Genomic DNA, 14,803 nt, shown 5'->3' with positions numbered 1-14,803 from the left:
CCATAACTTCCACTGGGACACTCAGGCTCCAATCTCTGAATAGGCAACATCTCTACATCTATGTCTATTACACTGTTATAAAGCCACCTGGTTGTTTGTTATTTCATCAATAAGTAAATCAATTCATTAATAAAAGTTTAATTAGTTAGTTTCCTAGACTCCAGTTAAGAGAAGAAAATCCAGTCAGTAAGCTTTGAGCCGACCCCAGCTGATACAGAGCGAGAGGCCAACAAACAACCATTCATGCTCACATTCACACCTACAAGCGATTTCGACCCACCAATTAACCCTCTGGGGTCTGAACCATGTTTTTGCTCTGACTGTGGTCTCAACCCTCTCAATGTATAAATGTGTACAAATTCAGTACAAGCAAGTAATTGACATAATTTTTTTTCAGCAACACACTGACTATTTGAATGTCTATGCAGTGAAATCACATGATATTGTAAAAAGGCCAAGAAGTTAAACTGAATTTGGATATTTGAACAGTTTATTCATTTTACACCACAAATAACTACGTGCAAAAGTTTATTATGTTCACGTGTGTAGTCCAATGCTTCAGGTGAAAAAGCAAAAAATTGAATAAAAGCTCTCCTCATAAAGTCTCTATTAATATAATATAATATAATATGATATAATACTAAATGGATATGGCTATTCAATATCTCCCATTTAGAACAAATTTCATGAAAAATTCAGTTCTGAATTAAGCAAGTTTCTAGTAGACCTGCTTGACTTTGGCATGCCACATAAATATCTATGAGTATATTATATGTCTGTATCTATGAGCCACGCACCTTTATGTGTTGTGGGGGGTGTGGCCTAAAGGGAAGGGGTGGGATATTTTCAGTTGGATACTTTTCTACAGGTTTTCCAATATTTTAGACTTTTAAGTCAGTTGGTATGAATGTGCACAGTAAATACACACATGCTTCTCTAATAAGCAACTAAATTCAATTATTAGATTAGATTGAATGTAATTTCTTCTTTAATATAATGTTCCTATAATTTTCTTATAATGATGCATGGTCCAAGTAACACTGTGTGTGTGTGTGTGTGTGTGTGTGTGTGTGTGTGTGTGTGTGTGTGTGTGTGTGTGTGTGTGTGTGTTTCTCTTGCTGTGGATTGGCTCGTGTGTAGAAAGGGGAATTGACAGACGTTTAATTGTCCAATAATACTTTCAGTAGCACATGTTGCCTTCGTGGTTACTCGTAAATCTTAACATCTCTGAATACCCTCCAGCGCATTCAGTGGCTCCACGTTCTGTTTCATGTGCGTCAGAGTGCGTCACACAGTGCAAAAGCACGCATGTAACATAACATCAAAATAACTGTAATACTGTTTAGATTTTCATATCATATATAATGGTAATATCCCTGTCGTGAAAAGGGAACGTAAGACGCACAACCAGGCCGCTGAGGTCAGCGTTCTGAGAGTTCTGACTGCACCTGAAGGCATCATCAGCAGTGCGACCTCCCCTTCACTTCCCTTTTATAGAGCCAGTTGTTGACTTGTTGATTCCGCGAATCTACCTCTCTCCTCCGAGCAGGGGTGACGACTGTGCGACCCCCCCCCCCGGTACACTCGGGATCTGTCCGCTCTCAGGGCTCCCCGGCCGGGGCATGCCCCGCCATGTTCGACCTAAACGCAGGGTGGAACCTGTCTTTCGCCGGATGCGGGTTCTTGGGGATTTACCACATCGGAGTAGCCAGCTGCTTGCTGGAGAAAGCTCCCTACCTCGTCACGGGGGCCACCAAGCTGTACGGTGCCTCTGCCGGTGCTCTGACCGCGTCGGTGCTCGCCAGCCAGGCTTCCATAAGTAAGACACACCGCTGAGGCTCCGGAGCCTGGAGCTTTACCCTTTACACTTCAGGCTGGATAGGAGGGCTTTTAGTCCTGTACTATTATTGCTGCTAGTATTATTATTATTATTATCATGGGTTATTATGGGCTCAACCTTTTTCACTTCAGTCCCTGTTGGAAAGAAAAAGAAAAAGATTTTAGTTGAATGTTTTGCCAAAAGAGACCCAAAGGTGTATTTTGTGCATGATGGAATACTGAAATATACTATAAATACATTCTCAGATATTTTTCATATTCTCAAAACATAGATTCAGTTTCTCGGTCTCTAAAACAAACCTCATGTGACTGGTGTTGGCTTTCAAAACACAAAACTGGTTATTTAATCTAGCAAGTCAGACTAAATGTGAATATATATATAATAATATATATATATATATGTGCTTCTAATCGTTTATGACTGTCGTTATTAGGCCATAATTATACTTTCAGTGTTCAAAACTGGGTAAAGACGCTGTAGATAATTTTTGGCGCCTGTACAAGATTAGATGTAACATGTATGCAGTGAGTCACCATCAGGTTTTAGTGCTACACCGGCAGAAACAGAGCATGGACAGTTGGCTGGAAGTGGTTTTCGCTGATGTATAGGCAGCATGTGTTTAATGGAAGTGGAACACTGGTGTGAAACCGCAGCAGAATGAAACAACCTTTCTCTGCTGTTTATGGTGCGACGGCGGTGCTCTCTCAGTTTCTCTTCCACAAATGAGAAATCCTCGGGACCGACACCAGTAGACACATCAGCCTATGTGCGTCGACCAACAGGAGTCCGCAGTGAGCTCAGCGTGAGTTCAGTACTCAGAAGAAGGCTCATACTGGTCACTGACGGTCAATGACTCCTGGTAGCTTTAGTGAATATTGATCCAGGGTTTTTTTTTGGTTTTTCTTTTCTGCAGGCGATTCATCTACAGGTGTGACGTTCTTCTGAGCTAAAACTTCTCCTTTTTCATTCTTATTTCTTAGCGAAATGCTGCGCAGATGTGATCGAGGTGGCGAAAGAGGCCAGGAGGAGGAACCTGGGTCCCCTTCACCCTACCTTCAACCTGGTCAAGGTCATAAAGTCTGGCCTGGATCGCGACCTGCCCTCTGACGCACACGTGCTGGCCTCGGGGCGGCTGTGCGTTTCGCTGACCAGAGTGTCCGACGGGGAGAACGTGCTGGTGTCAGAATTTAGCTCCAAAGAGGAACTCATCCAGGTGCGGCTTATTCTTTTGAAATCAGGAGAACCCTTTGGGACCTCAGTTACATCAGTACAAAGCCTCAAGAAACGTCTTCTGCTTTTAACCCTGCGCTCTGTCCACAGGCACTGATCTGTAGCTGTTTTATTCCCATCTACTGTGGGCTGATTCCTCCGTCCTTCAGAGGAGTGGTACGTGTCTGAGCTTGAATCACTCCTCATTAAGATTTAGCTTTGGTTTCCCGCTGTGGGATGCACGAGTATTTTTAACAAAATTGCTTTTCACAATTTTTTTTTACAAGAACAGTCGCAGTGTTTCCTTCATCACATGTGATCAAAACCGTTCACTGCGGAACATTTACTAACAAACATGTTAAAGAAGGAGTAAGAAAGAAAGACAAGTCTGTGTTTAGAGACATGAAGGAAAGCAAAAGTGAGTAATCTGTGGTAATCATTTAGGTTGCAGGGTCTAGTTTCTGATACCAATGCCTCAGTGTTGTCTTCACTTTGACTTATCAGCTGCTGCTGGACTTTGACAGTGACATAATTCAGATAAAGAGTGCCGGGGGTTTCTGTGTTTGTGTGCACTGGATGTAGGCAGCGCTAATCAGACCTGCCTCCTCTCCTCTGCTGCCAGGGCATCAAACGGAACTAAGTCGGTCAGATTGGATTCAGATGACGTTACGTAGTAATAACGAAATACAAAGGTCAAAGGCGTGGCGACGAAGACAGATGTAAAAAAAGAATGAAGAAGATGACGTGACATGTTGTGATAAAGGCAGAGAATTATAGCACGCTGAAGTGTGTGCGCTGGAAGAATCTAAAGTGTCACTAGGATGTCAAAATAATCAAAGATCAAATGCTTCACATTCAAGACAGATAGAAAATAATCAACCACGTCGGATATCTTGGTGTGTTTCACCCCGAATAGAGTCCGTTCACTCAGGGTTTCTGTCAAAGTTCACCACAGGGAGCACAATACATATAGTCTACACATAAACTGTCTGCAGGTCTTATCTTAGGTTTCTGTACATTGTGTACTTTCTGTTTCCTAGACTGCCTGCTGGCTCGGAGCAAAGTTTAGCGTGACTCATTGGCTGTGTGTCATTCATTTGACATGACACCGTGTGGACAAATAGCACCGTGGAGAACAGTTTAACAGGCGGTATAGTTATCCAGAGTCGTGTATTCATTTGTAGATATTTGTTAAAACAAACTTTATAAAGTCCAGTAAGCGTCCGTCTCTGCAGGCCCCCCCTGGCTTCCTTATAAATACCTAGAAAGGAACCGGCATTTCACTGTAAATTCTTGGAAAGTTCCTCGAGAGGACTTTGTAATGAAGCGATAATGAAAGGAAAGATCAGAGTTCAGCTGGCCAATAAGGTTTTAGAAAAGAAAGAAATTCCTCTGGAAATCAACAACTACTTCTAATACTTGTCAAATAAGTGAGTTAATGAACGGAACTTGTATGCAGGGCAGCCGGAAGGGCTTCAAAAGTCTTAAAATGCCATACATTCACTTATTAAAGACCATAAAAAGTATCAAACAGTTATAATTTCTGTCGGGGAAGGTCTTAAATATTTAGTTACTGACTGCTGTGGGCCTGCTCTAAAATCCAGTGTCTGATCATTTAATGTTTGATGGAATCAGTTTCGGGTTGATTTCACAGATGTCTGTTATCCTGCCACAGTTACAGGCTACAAATATGATTTTTCCACATTAGTAAGCGGTTCTGTTCTTCCACTGAACCAGTTACTGTCATTCTGCCTTACTTCTACTTTTTAATTGTCTTTGTATGATTTGTTTTTATTGCAAAAAAAAAAGGCCTGAAATTGAATTAAATTGTCTTATTAAAAAGCTTTTAAAAGTCTTAAATTGAACTTGCAGACGCATGTAGACACCTCTTTTCTCCTCCAAACCACAAAACCTGCTGGCAGGGTGCTAACCGCTGCACCACCGTGCTGCACGATTTGACTTAACAGAAGCATGTGAGTGGAGAAAAGAATTACACCTGGAATAGGAAACCCCACAGGAAATATTATCTGAGGATGAAAGAAGCTACCCATAACGACAGAAGGTTCTGTTATTCAGGTATGAAGTTATCCAGGCCAGAGCTCGACCCCCAATACCAACTCTAATACCAGTAATGTGCAACCCCCAGAAACACGGCTGGTTCTGTACTGTGGAGGGCCCTGAAAGCAGATTTGAATTTCTCAAGGATGTTATTGTGATTCAGACGTGACAAGAGCTGTACCAGAATGTTTTCAGTCATTTTAGATTTACCTTAGTGCATCAGAAGAAATGATGAAAACAGGAGATGCTACTAACAGTGCAACAACAGTAAAGGAATGAAAAATAAAGTTGTAATAATGCCAGTGTAGAAAATCTAACACACACTTATATAATCTCTATTCACGTTGAATGATAATGACGTCTTCCTCGCTGACCTACATTCTGTCGGGCTGGGTGTCCTAACACAGAGGCTGCATGTCTAACCTTTCTGCCAAGCTGAATGGGATTTTACAACTGGCACTTAGAATAAGGTTAATTCCTTCTCCGCGGCATTTTAACACACACCCCTTCAATGTTCCAGGTCTGAATCTGAAATGGAACTGGAGCATTTAATTTCATAAATGAACGGGCAAAGTCTGTAAAAAAAAACTGTGTCACAAAGATGTTAGTGTTACAGACTGTTTGACAGGCTGGCCTTTGTCTAGACCTGGTCCCATTATGATGGTGCAGCAGCAGTATTGTATTGTCAGCGGACGACTGATGTAGTGATTTAACCACGTCGAGTCTGAACGAAAGTAAGAGCAGATGTCATTTCTGTGCCCGCTTTCTCTCGTGTCTGCAGCGTTACGTGGATGGAGGCATCAGCGACAACCTTCCGCAGTCAGGCCTGAAGAACACCATCACCATCTCTCCCTTCTCTGGCGAGAACGACATCTGTCCCCGTGACAACTCCACCAGTTTCCACGAGCTGCGCTTCACCAACACCAGCATCCAGATGAACCTGGGCAACATGTACCGCCTCAGCAGAGCCCTGTTTCCACCAGAGCCCAAGGTAAGTGGTGCCTTCAGGGGCATAGGGGGAGACCACTTTAACTTTTGCAGATGGTGCGCTCTTTTGGACAGTATTTAAATAAGCTCCCATCAAGTCAAGTATGTGGAGAAGATTTTTTTTTTTTTCTGAATCAGAGTAATTTAATCCAGAGGCCCAATCTGATATTTATGCTTCCCTATATGTCACAGCAACACACTTCAATTCAAAGCTGCGCCGATCAATATTCTTACATCAACACTGGATCAAATTACGACGTGTAATGTGATAGAATTCGCTCGTAGCAGTGAACCCGCGGAGAATTACCATCCAAGTCTGCAATGCTTCAAACAGACGAAGCTAATGACACGCTGGTGAATAAAGAGCCGGGTAATATAGAACTTCAGAAGCTGATAATGTGTTTTTAGCTGTTCTGCCGTCCCCAAGGGGCCAAGAAGTGAGCTAACGTAGCTTTAAAGTGAGTCTGTGCAGCATTAAAAAGAGGAAATAACACTCGTCTACAGCACTATGTGAGAATCGTGTGTGTTATGTAGAATCTTAACTTCCAACAAACGCAAAAGTGAAATACTGTGACTGAGTACTTCACAATTCCACCTCTCTGATCACGTTAACCAGGTCAAGTACAGAAGCATCACTGCCTCATGAAGCGCCACAGGACCCCGCGGTCCTGTCTTAGTTACAGGCATCGTTAAAAAAAGATCTATGTAGGAGATTCAGAACCACTAGGTGTGGTACTACAGCGACAAGCACCCCACCGCCGTGGCTTTCCTTCGTTCGATGCGTGTGCTCTCGTAAGAGAGATCAGATAAACTAAAAGTCCATTAAATGCCACAATTGTTAAATGAAGGGAAATTGCCTTTTTTTGGAGCTTGGAACTGTCACGCAGGCACATGTGTGGGGGGGTCAGTCTTAAGAGCGATAGCTATGTGCTTGCTTACTGAAAATGAGCCAAGAATTCTGATTCTGATTTTTCCGACCAGCAACTTCATATTTCACCCCCAAGCAAACCACCTGGCTTCCGTCCCCGGGAGCCGACAGCACTCCGGCCGGATTATGACCATAATTCCAGTGTTGACTACCCTTTGCTAAGCTTGTCTGTTAGTTGCTAAAGGCATCACTTGTTTTTTTTTTTTAAATAAAGTGTCAAGCCAACTGTTTTGGGGCTTCTCTTATAGTGTAATTGTTTTGCTTACTGCATCAGCTCACTGAACCGCTCACAGACTGAGTGAGCTGAGTCCAGGTGACCTAACCAAGGACAGAGAAGGAGTGCGACTTCATTCTCTGCTCTCAGGTCGCCATACTCCACTGTATCTTTACCTACCAATAGTTGCTCTAGTTCTATATTAATATTCTGAATGTCGTCGAGAGAGCTTTTAACTTTAATTTAAAAAAAACATCACCCACGTCCTCAGTGGCTGGAAGACTGCCAGATGGTTTTAGATTAGGAGACACCCCCTGGATTAATGAAAGTAATTCCATGCTGTGACATTGCAGTGGCTTGCTGACTTTTTTTTTTTTTTTTTTTTTAAGACATCTGCCTCACTTTCACAAGTGGATGAAGTCCCTTTGAGACGCGCACGAGAGCTGTGCAGATCGCTTCGGCTTGAGATATCCCCGTTAAAAACCTTGAATATCCACATCCATGACACTTTTCTTGTTTTCCCCAGTCCCTGTTTAATCTCCCTCTGCTCCCCTTCCGCATGATTGACAGGAAGTTGCATCTGGATGTACCTTGTATCCTCTGTTTACCCCCCCCCCCCCCCCCTTCCACTGTCACTCCCCTGTCGCTGTGATGATCGTTAGGTAACCTTTAAGACGAGCTGAGCTTTGACTTTGTCGGGGTGGAGCTGTGTGCCGTGTTGTTGTCACGCAGCCTGGCTCTTCACCGCTCCCCTCCTGTGTGTGTGTGTGTGTGTGTGTGCATGCCGCCTGAGTCTCCGGATTATGTCACTGGGCGCACAAATCTGTGTGACGCAGGCGCATTTGTGCTTACCACATTCCTGCAGGGAGGAATTACCCCCTCTGTGCCACCGCTACATGAAAAACAAGTTTACCCGGACATATTCGAGGCAGCAAATCTTTGTTAACTCGTCACCACAAACACACGCTTGGCATTGCGGTATTGACATTTGACACAGGAATACAGAATCGGTCTTACCTGTGAGCACCTCTGCTGCCGTCAGAGTTCTCTCTCCTCGAAGAAGTTGCTCTCATGCAGTAACAAACAAAGTGACGACAGTGGCATGGCTGCACAGTAATGACAGATAGGATATCTGAACGGTGTACGACAGGTGCACTTCTTTATCACCTTTGGGCTTGGTGCTTTGACAGGAAATATAACCAGCTGTCACAAATTCCCTGTATATGTTTATATATTCGTAATATTTTAAAGCGCAGCAGTAGTTTGATGATAGTTTGGTCCAACTCTTAAGATTTAAAATGCCTGAATAAAAGCAAGTCAACCAAATAAAAATAAAGTGAACTACAATGAGCCTGAGCACGAAGTCTTAAAATAAAAAATAAATGCTGAAAGGACAATATAGATCTTTGGTTTTAATAAGCCAAATTACAACATGGGAAATACATTTAAATCAAATAAATAAAAAAAAGAGGCATGTTATATGTTCAGCTCAGACATTTTATAGGCGTTTAAAATTTGGGTGAGTATGGCAGCCCTAAAGGGTCAAAACTCCAACAACCCTTCTGACATAAAGAACAGTAAAGTTTTACTGTGAAACAGGCACATTTTGACATCATTGCAGTCACCGTACAACACTGTACACCAAGAAATAAGATGAGACAGAAAGGCCAGTCAAAAAAAAAGCCCACTACATGGACAATTTATGTCATGAATATTGAGACATTTCTTTTTTTTTTTTTTTTTAACTTTTTATTTATGAGAATTTTTACATTGGCAAGAGTAAATAAACACAATACAGAACGAACATATGGGGTCATGGGATGAGAGTGAGTCAAGGCAAGTTTCGCATTTTTTACGATGTACTGTCACACACAGTAAAGTTAAATATCCGTCTCATTGGCTAAATAAATACACCATTTTTCCCACCGCTTTTTTTTTTCCCCAGTTCTTTGTGGAGTCGTATGGAGTGGTTCATCTGTTCTAAGAGATGTAGATGTTTAACAATATTAACAAAAAGGCCAGCAGTAGGACTGTTTTTTTGGAGCCAGCATTTTGTAATGGCCTTTTTACTTGCAGCCAGCAAAATCTTTAACAGGAAAATGTCATTTTTACTCAGTCCATCAGGAATATGACCAAAGTAAAGAAATGTAAAGGGTTGAGCTGAAACTAAAACCCAGTATATTTGAAATTATTGTTCCTTCCAGAAGGTCCGGATAGAGGGACAGGTCCAGAAAATATGGGAATGATCCGCCATAATTTCTCCACATTCCCTCCAGCAAGTTGATTGAGAACCAGTTTGTTTAGTCTTCTGTTTGGGAGTTATAAAAAAATCAAATCAGGTTCTTCCAACAGAAGTCTCTCCAAGTTAGGGAACTGGTGGTAGAAGACTGTGTTTTCCAGGCATTCAGCCACATGTCTGCAGATATTTCAATGTCCAGTTCCTTTTCCCATCGCTGTTTTATGTAGTCTGTGCTATCCTTCTTCAGTGATATTATACCAAGGTATAGTTTGCTTATAATATTGAGACATTTCTGAAAAGACCGTACCGTCTTCCTCTCCTCAGGTGCTGGCTGAGATGTGCCAGAGTGGGTATAAGGATGCTCTACGCTTCCTCGAAGCGAACAGTGAGTATTCAGCGACTGCGTCATCACGGTGTCTCTCAAATAAGCATGACTCATTACGCTGCATCATTATCTAGCTTAACCTTTGGACCGTGTCGCTGATGTCATGTTTTACCAGACCTGCTGATGCTACAGCGTCCCACCGCGGGCCCCGCCCTGCCCGAAAGCCTGCCCAACTGCTGCTGCTGCAAGCATACGGAAACCACCAAAGAGTGGGTGCTCCGGAGGCTCCACCTGCTTCGCAAACAGCACTGGTGGCTGGACGAGCAGATCGCTCTGCCCACGCCCATCAAGAAAGGTGCAGCGGCGTCCCCCGGCTTTTAATAATCGAGATTTTAGTTTTTCATATCTGTAGGGATGCTTTTCTGTGGTTTGTAGTAATGAAGAGAGGAGTCCAAGTTTATGTAGGTTCACAAGCTCGGAGTCTAACATCACAGGCATAGATGAGACTAAAGAATACAGAGCAAAGCTTTCACATATATATATATATATATGTATATATATATATGTGTGTGTGTATGTGTGTGTGTGTGTGTATATATATATATATATATATACACACATACATACACACACACACACACATATATATATATATATATAGATTCCACAAGCAAGATCTGGTTTCAGGTATGTGAGGGGGTACCCCAAAGATGGACTTAACCTTTACATGAACTGACCATCGTCCAGACAAGGTGGAGTCAGGAAGATAGAATGCTGACTTGAGGGGAACGTGCATACTGTCTAGGACACATGTCCCTGCAGCATGTTACATAAAAAAGACATTCTAACAATATCATACAGATTTTGTAATGTACCTTTAAATTGGTGTGTGAATAATGGTGAAAACATGCTGTGTATGTGTGTCTGTCAGTGTTCTGTGAGGCCTGCCAAGACAAATCTGGTCTGTATGCCAAGGTATCCGGGATGCTGCCTGTGAGAGTGGCCTCCTACATGCTCATGCCATACACGCTTCCTGTGCAGTCAGCCTACTCGGTGGCCCAGAGGTGAGACGTGACAATGGCAACACCTCATCCTAAAGCATCTTAATGGTCCGTGACGTGTTCACGTATTACATAATATCATTTCTGCTCTGTCCCAGGTTTCTGGAGTGGATCCCAGAGGTGCCGTCTGATGTGAGCTGGCTGTTTGGAGTGGCGGGTGGCATGTACCGACAGGCCTGGAAAGGAGCGCCGGCCAGTTCCAATAGGTGACGGATGAGTTCCCACACAGTGGACACGGTGTTCGGTCGTACATACTCACTCTTTGGAACCAGAATCATTCTCTTTCTTTCCTTCAAAGGTTTATTTACTACTCAGTAAATATCAGTGCAAATAAACATGTTTTTAACTGAAACCCCGACACCCAGCTGACATCAGACAACCGTGCACACACATCAAGCTACAAAACCCACGCATTAAAAACCAAATCATCCTTTGTTTCCACTGGTTAGATGTAAATCAGGGGTCCGCCCTTTATGAAGACAGTGATGCACCTGAAGCTATTGTTACTGAAGAAGAAGAACTTTTCACATTTAAGCGATTTTAGTCACAAACACATGAATGAACAGCATTTCTGAAATACAGGAGAGACCAAACTTTTATTGTCTTCGTGGGGTCTAATTCGCTCCATCCCCTCACTCATACAGGTCAGCGCTCTTTGGAGCACACAGATCGTTCGGCAGTTGAACTGATCAGGAATCAGATTCTGGCTACAGCAGCAGAAATGATTGGTTCAGGTGTCCAGAGGTGGAAGATAAGGCGGCTTTTAAACTTCTCTCTCATGGTCTCATTTCTCTTTGTTTTCATTCTTTTATGTCGACCGCGACACCACGAATGCTTTTCTAGAGAAACGGTCCATAGGTCTTGCGCTGTTGCCTGTATTTGTACAACTCGTCGCGTCTCCCACCTCTCCGATGGCGGACTTTGCATCTCGCACTTTTGTTGTTGGCTTAATCAGGCAACATGTCCGTGCCGTCTAGTTTGTTTGAAGCACACGGGAGCCTTAAGCCTGGCTCTCGACAGCCCAGGAGTTCTTGTGAGAGAGCACCTTTTAGAGGCATAGATTTAGATTGTTTTTAAACTTCATTTTTACTAAATTATTGCATTACTCACAGTAGATTGCAATCGGCGTGCCTGCAGGAGTGTCCTCTAAGCAATGTACTGCTGTGGACGGGATCAACAGAAAAAGGCAGTGTCTGTTGAAGCGTATGCAATATTAGAACATCTTCACCACTTGAGGTTGCTGAAGAGAGCATGTAGTGACACCGTGGAGTCAGATCCCTGATGTGAAAGGCTGTCTGACAGCAATGCAAAGCTGCGTAAATTCTAAATATAGGATATACTTCAACAGGTATTGATTTTATTTGGTTAAGTTGGTTTATTTTGTGTAGTTTAGCCATTTTTTTTAGGTGGCTAAAACTGTTCCTGACCCATCCTAACTGTGGATTAGAATCCAAACTGTCGCTTTAAAGCTGAATAAGTATATCTGAAAGGATCTATTTGCTGTCGTGAACTTTTTTTCCTGTTGCTTGCATGCATGAAGAAATAAATCAAACTCTTAAACACCCATGTCACTGACTTCACAGCGAGCCGTGCCTGAGGAAATGCCTGAGCGCGCCGCCTCTGCCCACGGGGTGCGACGAACCCATGCAGGGGGACAGCCTGCCTGCCCTTTCCTCCCTAGACCTCCACGGCAGCTACTGGGAGATCCCCAAGTCTACCTCCACCCCGTCCTCCCACCATCACCCTCACACCGCCCCGTCCTCTCCGCAGCAGGTCTGCTTCTTTGTCGGCTTGCGGGATGAACCTCACAGCCAAACCCAGGAGTGAGACGGTTTGGGGACGTGCGCCTCAACAACGACGCGGTCCGGTGTACGCTCTGTGAGGAGCTAGCGGATCGCAGGTGGTACAAATTTGAACCAATGAGCAATGGTGCGGAAACGTTTTTAAGGAAACGCATTTATCTGTGACTCCAAGTGTATGATATTTTAATACGTGTTCTGGAAGATAGCATCACAACTCACTAAGGATCATGGACATTTTTTTATGGCCTGTTTTAGCATAGAAATGTTTTACAGTCCAACTACAGCCCCACCTACCTGTTTGTAGCATTCAAATGTAGCATGCTTTCCTCATTCCAGTATAGTTAACTAAATCGGGATCAATCTTTTGTCTCTCCACAAGTGTCTCTCTTTATTTCTCTTTTTGATCATGCCTTGTGATTTTTGCACCATACGACAGCTTTGAGGTGGCATGATGCAACTTCTGGATGTCTGAGGGGACCAGCCTCATTTCTTAACGTACTTAATCTCACCAGAAATGGCTAATCTGTCTGCTGTTTTTAAACCACAAATCGGACCAGTCTTGTGTCCGACATTGTTCTCAGTAGCTATTTCTCAGCCCTGCTGATTGCTTTAGTGAGAAGGCTGGTGTCACAATCAAATGAAATGAGGGCTAAAGCTACTAAAACAACACCCGAGTCGTAATAAACTAAAGTATCCTGCACAGTGTGGTGCCTCACAGAAACAAATCTAGCAAATTAGACTAGTCACTTCACTCAGTGGTCACTAGAATTACTGACCTATGCATACTTAAGAGAAACTTAATGTCATCCATCTGTGTACAGTGCTGTGCAATAGAGGAACAGAGGAACTAAACTGTGTTTCTCCTGGTAGTCTGAGCAAAACAAGAAGAGTGACTGATGCAATATTCAGTGGAGTGAAGCAAACATTCAAATTACGCGTGAGGTGCAAAACAAAATTAGGATACAAAGCAAAGGCACACACATTTAGTGCGAGGTGCAAATACTTGCAGGTGAATCTTGCCCATTTTGTGTGTATAAATCCGCCACGATGATATGAGACGGCAGTTTTTTGATGACTGCGATGCCTCTGACCAGGTCATTGTTGTGACTTAATTTGCTAGACTGTGCCAATAAAGAGAGTACAACCGATTTTGTTTTTGCTGTGTCAGTGTTCCCATGCATGGTCTGAACTTTGTCCATCTGTTTTATGCTATCATTTGATTGTAGTTATATTCTCTTAAGATTAAACAATTTTAAAATTGGGTGTACCCGCAGCAAATAGTAACACTAGACACCAACCAGGATGGACACGTGACATTATCCATCCACTGTCTATGTCTGGAATCTATTGTCTCACTCAACCTCAGCAACAATGCTAGAATTTTTTTATTGTCACCATTTCTGCTGCTAGAGAATAATATTTACGTTAGACAATAGATGGATGGGTTGGTGAAGAGCGAGGGATGGAGCCAGTAGTCTAATAGCATGAGGAAAGACGCTCTTCCTTTCTGCGGAACAGCTATCCCACAGTTTCCCATTTTATTTCTATTTTCTAGGATGCTTCCTATCGAACTATCAAAAGAATCCTGTCTGGAAACATCAAGAAATCATTTGCTAAATGAGCAGTGCTGTATTAAAGACTTGAAACTAGCAATTGAGACCATAAATACTTCAGGAAAATGTTCACTCTAGTGGATAAATAAAGTGAGAAGTAGGTTTGTTTTAGACTTCCACATACTTGTTTTTGAAAAAGTGACAGTGCCCCCTGCTGGCCTTTAGAAAGAATGCAGTTTTAAGGCACCTAGGAATTGGCTTCACTTTTCAGACCCATCCATTTCTTTTAAAAACCGTCTATGAGGCAGAACAACATTGTCCTCGCAGAAATTGATTTAACAAGAATAATAATAATAATAATGTGTAAAGGTGTTATGTCATTGTGCACAATCTCCTTTTCCATGACACAACTCATAAACTACCACACTTCCCTACACTGTACTATTTGAAGCACAGAATACAGAGGTGCTGTATCAGGTGCTCCTTGCAAATCTTTTTATATATAGCACCTCAGTAATGCTGCGTAGATGGTCGTTAACCTCCTCCAACAATTTGTCCAATACTAATGATTCAACCTTTTTTTCCAG

General features: G+C 42.8%; 1 protein-coding gene across 1 annotated transcript; it reads left to right on the top strand.

The window, feature by feature from the left end:
• The first annotated feature begins 1,572 nt into the window (after positions 1–1,572).
• On the top strand, positions 1,573–13,811 carry pnpla3 (patatin-like phospholipase domain containing 3). The gene is made up of 9 exons (XM_070854056.1): positions 1,573–1,819; positions 2,821–3,053; positions 3,161–3,226; positions 5,889–6,098; positions 9,800–9,860; positions 9,976–10,155; positions 10,732–10,864; positions 10,960–11,067; positions 12,445–13,811. Exons 1-9 carry the CDS (start codon positions 1,633–1,635, stop codon positions 12,686–12,688), a joined length of 1,422 nt encoding a protein of 473 aa, XP_070710157.1. The 5' UTR covers positions 1,573–1,632; the 3' UTR covers positions 12,689–13,811.
• Positions 13,812–14,803: the final 992 nt, after the last annotated feature.

This window comes from Pempheris klunzingeri, chromosome 22 (genome assembly GCF_042242105.1).
Source record: "Pempheris klunzingeri isolate RE-2024b chromosome 22, fPemKlu1.hap1, whole genome shotgun sequence".
NCBI lineage: Eukaryota > Metazoa > Chordata > Actinopteri > Acropomatiformes > Pempheridae > Pempheris > Pempheris klunzingeri.
This window is presented reverse-complemented; position numbering and strand designations above follow the sequence as displayed.

Excerpts from the sequence above, each read along its gene's own strand:
- pnpla3 (XM_070854056.1), top strand. The coding sequence starts at position 1,633 with ATGTTCGACCTAAACGCAGGGTGGAACCTGTCTTTCGCCGGATGCGGG. Across the intron at positions 9,861-9,975 it reads ACGCTTCCTCGAAGCGAACA|ACCTGCTGATGCTACAGCGT; the intron begins GTGAGTATTCAG and ends ATGTTTTACCAG. Across the intron at positions 10,156-10,731 it reads GCCCACGCCCATCAAGAAAG|TGTTCTGTGAGGCCTGCCAA; the intron begins GTGCAGCGGCGT and ends TGTGTCTGTCAG.